Below are 4,359 nucleotides of genomic sequence, written 5' to 3'. Positions count from 1 at the left end.
TAAACAAATTTTGTTTATCATGAAAATGAACTCCCCCATCTCCTCCGTTTTTTTTTTTTTTTTTTTTTTTTGACAACCACCTCCTCCGTCTTTACTAGGGTTTCATTTCACCTAAACACTTTCCTGTATTCATTGTTCTCCCATTTATTTTAGGGTTAGGGTTTAAGCTTTTTTTATTTTTTTCATTTCATTCCACTTTCTCTTTCTATCTCATTTCTTGATTTCCATCAATGGCGACAACTCCTACAACTGCAACTCCAACTCCAAAGAGAAAGCCAGTGTTCATCAAAGTTGACCAGCTAAAGCCCGGTACTACTGGCCATACATTGACTGTCAAAGTTGTGAGCTCCAAGACTGTGTTAAACAAAGGAAGATCCGCTCCTTCTGCTTCTCTTAATCCTCGTCCAACTCGCATCGCTGAATGCGTTGTTGGTGATGAAACCGGCGTTATCATCTTCACCGCTCGTAACGAACAAAGTATACAAAACTTGCTCCCTTTTATTTCTAAATTTGCATTTAATTTGTTGATTTAATTTTGTTGTTTTGTTTATAAAATCTACAGTTATATGAAATAGAGAATTTTATTAGTTTTATTGGTTGATTTTTTGGTTTTGAATTGCTACTCTGTTCTTTTGATTAGCCATTTTGGACCTAAAGATTCCTTTTGTTGTTTCAAACAAAATTAAGGGCTTTTGTAATCCATCTCCTTCCTTTGGCGGCGGTATTTGATTCGATGATTAATAATAGGTCAATGTGTTGTGGTTTTTAGCTATATGTATTTCATGGGTATCATTTAGTTTTGTCATTGGTTGATTCATGTTAAAATTGTAACTTATTCATGGTGACTATCTGAAGCTGTCTACTTGTTGACATTTGGTTTTGTACCTTGTACCGCTCGGGTTATTATCAATTTTTACGACTGTTTTGGTTGAATGGATTTGGGGGGAATAAAAAGAAAGGAAAAGGATTTAATCATATTCCTATATTTGGTTTAATAAATGACATGATAATTCAAAAGAAAGGTAGGGAAGTGGGAGGAATGCCCCTTCACAATTTTTTAGCTTTCCTTTACTCCTAAAATTGGTGGAATTTGAATGGAAAGAGATTAATAAAAGTTATAAATCAAATTCCCTTTCTTTCCCCTCATTTCCTTTCATTAACCAAACATTAAAAAAATAAAATCTCCTTCCTTTCCCTCCTCCTCCTTCCATTTTCCTCTTTTTTTTCCTTTCTGTTCTTTTTCTTTATTGATTTTGAACTATGAAACTTTAAGGGATGAAAGTGAAGGGGATGTTAAAGGGAAGTAATTAAATTCTAGAGGGGGGGTCAATAATTTGTTTTTGCTGGTGTTTCTAGCTTCTCGCTGCCATTTTTGTTTGTATCCAATGGTTTGTTATCTTTACCGGCTATGAAAGGTTTGGGAAATCGTTTATTAGTAACAATTATTGGCAAAATGTCAATATTGACTAAGTTGTTTGTTATGCTATAAGCCCTACCTTTTTTTTTCAATCTTTTGCTGGTCATTGGTTGATTTCTGCCCATGGGAGATATTAGCATATCATTTCTTTTTTTGGATGGATATATTGATCTGACAACATGAAGGCAAGATCTTACTAGATTAGTACTCCCAGTCTCCCCTGTGCACGGTTTTCACAAATTTAATGTAGATGAAGGTTTATGGAATGAAAATATACTGAATATATAAATGAAGTACTCCTATCAATCAAATAACCAAAATCAATTGAGAGTGTTTGGAAGTTAAAAGTTTTGTAATGAATGTATGTGGAAAAGTGTAGAACCATAAGTATATATTGAATATTTAAATAGACTTAGAGTAAAAATCTATTTAAATGGAAAATGAAGAATTGATGAAAAAGCTGACATGTGAACAATGATAATGTTAATGGCTTTTGTTTTAGTACTAGTTATAGATTTTGCATCTATAGAAGTCATTCATATGTAGTTTATGGTTGCATCCTTTATTTATAATTCTTTTAGTACTACTCAGTAGGCTTTGCTGCGAGAGAGTGCAGATGCACTCATGCACCTAGGAGATAAGTAGGTCTAGCAAAGTTCAAATATTATCTGAATCAAATTATTTCAAGTCAAACCCAATTCGTGCCATTCCCATCTATGTACATCATGTGTTGTCAGTATTTGCTTCGTCAGATTGAAACCTGTAATTTTCTTGAAAGACGGTATTAATGAAACTATGATCACCCTACAGGAACATGGTGATATAAGGAGATGTGTTGATATACTAGTTTTATAATAGATAAAACAATTTTTGAAATGATTGCTAGCTGCTGTAGTGAAGTGTTTAGGGTCATAATTGGTTATATTCTAGCTAATAAATAAAGTGATTTGATAGTATGTAGCAGCATTGACCCAAAAAGGTACGAGTGAAAGGATAAAAACACTTCTATGGTCATCTTAGTGATGCCCGTGAGATTCTAGTGGTTGATAATGGTCGTGACCTCATATCTTTGTATTTTGGTTCCATTTTCAACCACTAGATTTTCATGGTTATCTTTAATCTTACTATGAAGTGTTTAATACAGTTTTGGCTAGATTTTGATCTCCATTATTTTATCATATTGGATGCTATGTAGTGCATCTTCTCATTTCTCTGTTTAGAACAATGATAATTCTTTTTTGTTTTCTGCAATTGGATCCTGTTTCTTCTGTTGTATCTCCATCGGACTGGATCTGATCGATTTTTTGCTCTTGTAGTTGACCTCATGCAGCCTGATGCTACAGTAATCTTGCGTAATGCAAAAATTGATATGTTCAAGGGTTCTATGCGGCTTGCAGTTGACAAATGGGGACGTGTTGAGGTCACCGATCCTGCTAGCTTCCAAGTCAAGGAAGCTAACAATCTCTCCAACGTGGAATATGAGTTGGTGAATATTGCTGAAGAAAATTAGAAGTTGTTAGGTCAATAGCTTGAAGTGGATTTCTTAATATCTTTTTTGGTTTGTGAATTTTTATTGTTATTGCTTTGCAACTTTCATGAGTTTCACAAAATCATCATTGAAGAAGCATTGCCTCTGTATTCATATATAATGCCTTTTTTTTTTGGCTGTGGTCTAAAATTTAACCCGTTTGATTTTCTCATGGCCAATGTGTAGTTAAAGGCAGCTGTTAACCATATTGCCTTGTAAATATTTGATGTAACCAAATGTCCATTCTTAGAAGAGAAATGTGGGGGGTGGGATTTGTTTCAGTGATTCCATTGTTTCCATCTGCTTCAATACTATCAAATGAACAAGTTTTTAGGACATGTTGAGTGCCGAGTGGTTGCCTCACGTCCTGGTTACTGGACTGATGAGTGGTATCTTAACTTCAAATGAATTTTTTGTCTCACAAATAATACCCTTTTATTACAATTAAAAAGATTCGAAGGTAGAAATTATTTACATTATACCTGAACAAATTACCTTTATCAACCCCTAAAGGGTTTAAAAGCAAGTTTAGCCCCAAGTCTTGGGGTGACATCATCATTTTGAGTCTTAAGATTTACACTTAAGACTTTTTCCATTTTTCTTCAAAAATCTCAAGGAAGTCTCAAGTTAAGTCTTGAAATTTCAAGACTCAACTTAAGACTTGAGCCTCAACTTAAGACTTGAGATTGGGACCCATTTCACTTTAATTTTTATTATCCTTTTTTTTTTTTTTAAACACTTTTCTACATATAATATATCAAATATTTAAGTCTTATGGCTAAAGTGATAAATTTGTGTAATCTTAATGAGTCTTAACAAGAATTTGATGACATTATTTTCAATGGGGACCACAAAAAATGATGTCACATTCAAGTCTTAAGACTTGGGGCTAAACTTGCTTAAACTTGCTCTAAGCAAGTTAAGTTGAACTTGTTTGACATGTAAGGTTTTCACCCGGTTGGGTGGTGTAGACACCCAAATGTGTAGGGAATATTTCAAGTCATCCCACACTTGAGCCCTACTATGATCATACACTTAAGCATGATGACGTCCATAGGGAAAGAATCTAGAGTAAAAGAGTCGTCAATAAGTTTTAGAAACTTGTAAGCCGTTCACAGGGTGAAGGTTACACCCCTTAACAATCCAGGAGATCGTTAACTCCAATAGGTCTGGAACCAAAATTTGAAGTTCGGGGAAGAAGGTACAAATCCAACCTAAAAGAGATTGAACCTGCCCTAATAATATGCCTCTACTTTATTCTTCTCGTATTCATGTGCGTTTTCTGACTAACATACAATCAATAGGTTTACCCTAAACCTGTTTATTTATGTTGGTTGAATATTAATGCACAAATAAGACTATTAGTGGTGATCACTTGAATTATAATCAAATTAACCTAAACAAGATTATTAAT

General features: G+C 33.9%; 1 protein-coding gene across 1 annotated transcript; it reads left to right on the top strand.

The window, feature by feature from the left end:
* The first annotated feature begins 121 nt into the window (after positions 1-121).
* On the top strand, positions 122-3,066 carry LOC145558523 (uncharacterized protein At4g28440-like). The gene is made up of 2 exons (XM_081619793.1): positions 122-477; positions 2,734-3,066. The coding sequence occupies exons 1-2, from the start codon at positions 231-233 to the stop codon at positions 2,925-2,927; spliced, it is 441 nt and encodes a 146-aa protein (XP_081475919.1). The 5' UTR covers positions 122-230; the 3' UTR covers positions 2,928-3,066.
* Positions 3,067-4,359: the final 1,293 nt, after the last annotated feature.

The sequence above is a fragment of the Chenopodium album genome, chromosome 9 (assembly GCF_948465745.1).
Source record: "Chenopodium album chromosome 9, dcCheAlbu1.1, whole genome shotgun sequence".
In the NCBI taxonomy this organism is placed as follows: domain Eukaryota; kingdom Viridiplantae; phylum Streptophyta; class Magnoliopsida; order Caryophyllales; family Amaranthaceae; genus Chenopodium; species Chenopodium album.
The sequence above is the reverse complement of the archived record's forward strand: the minus strand, read 5'-3'. Positions and strand labels throughout refer to the sequence as shown.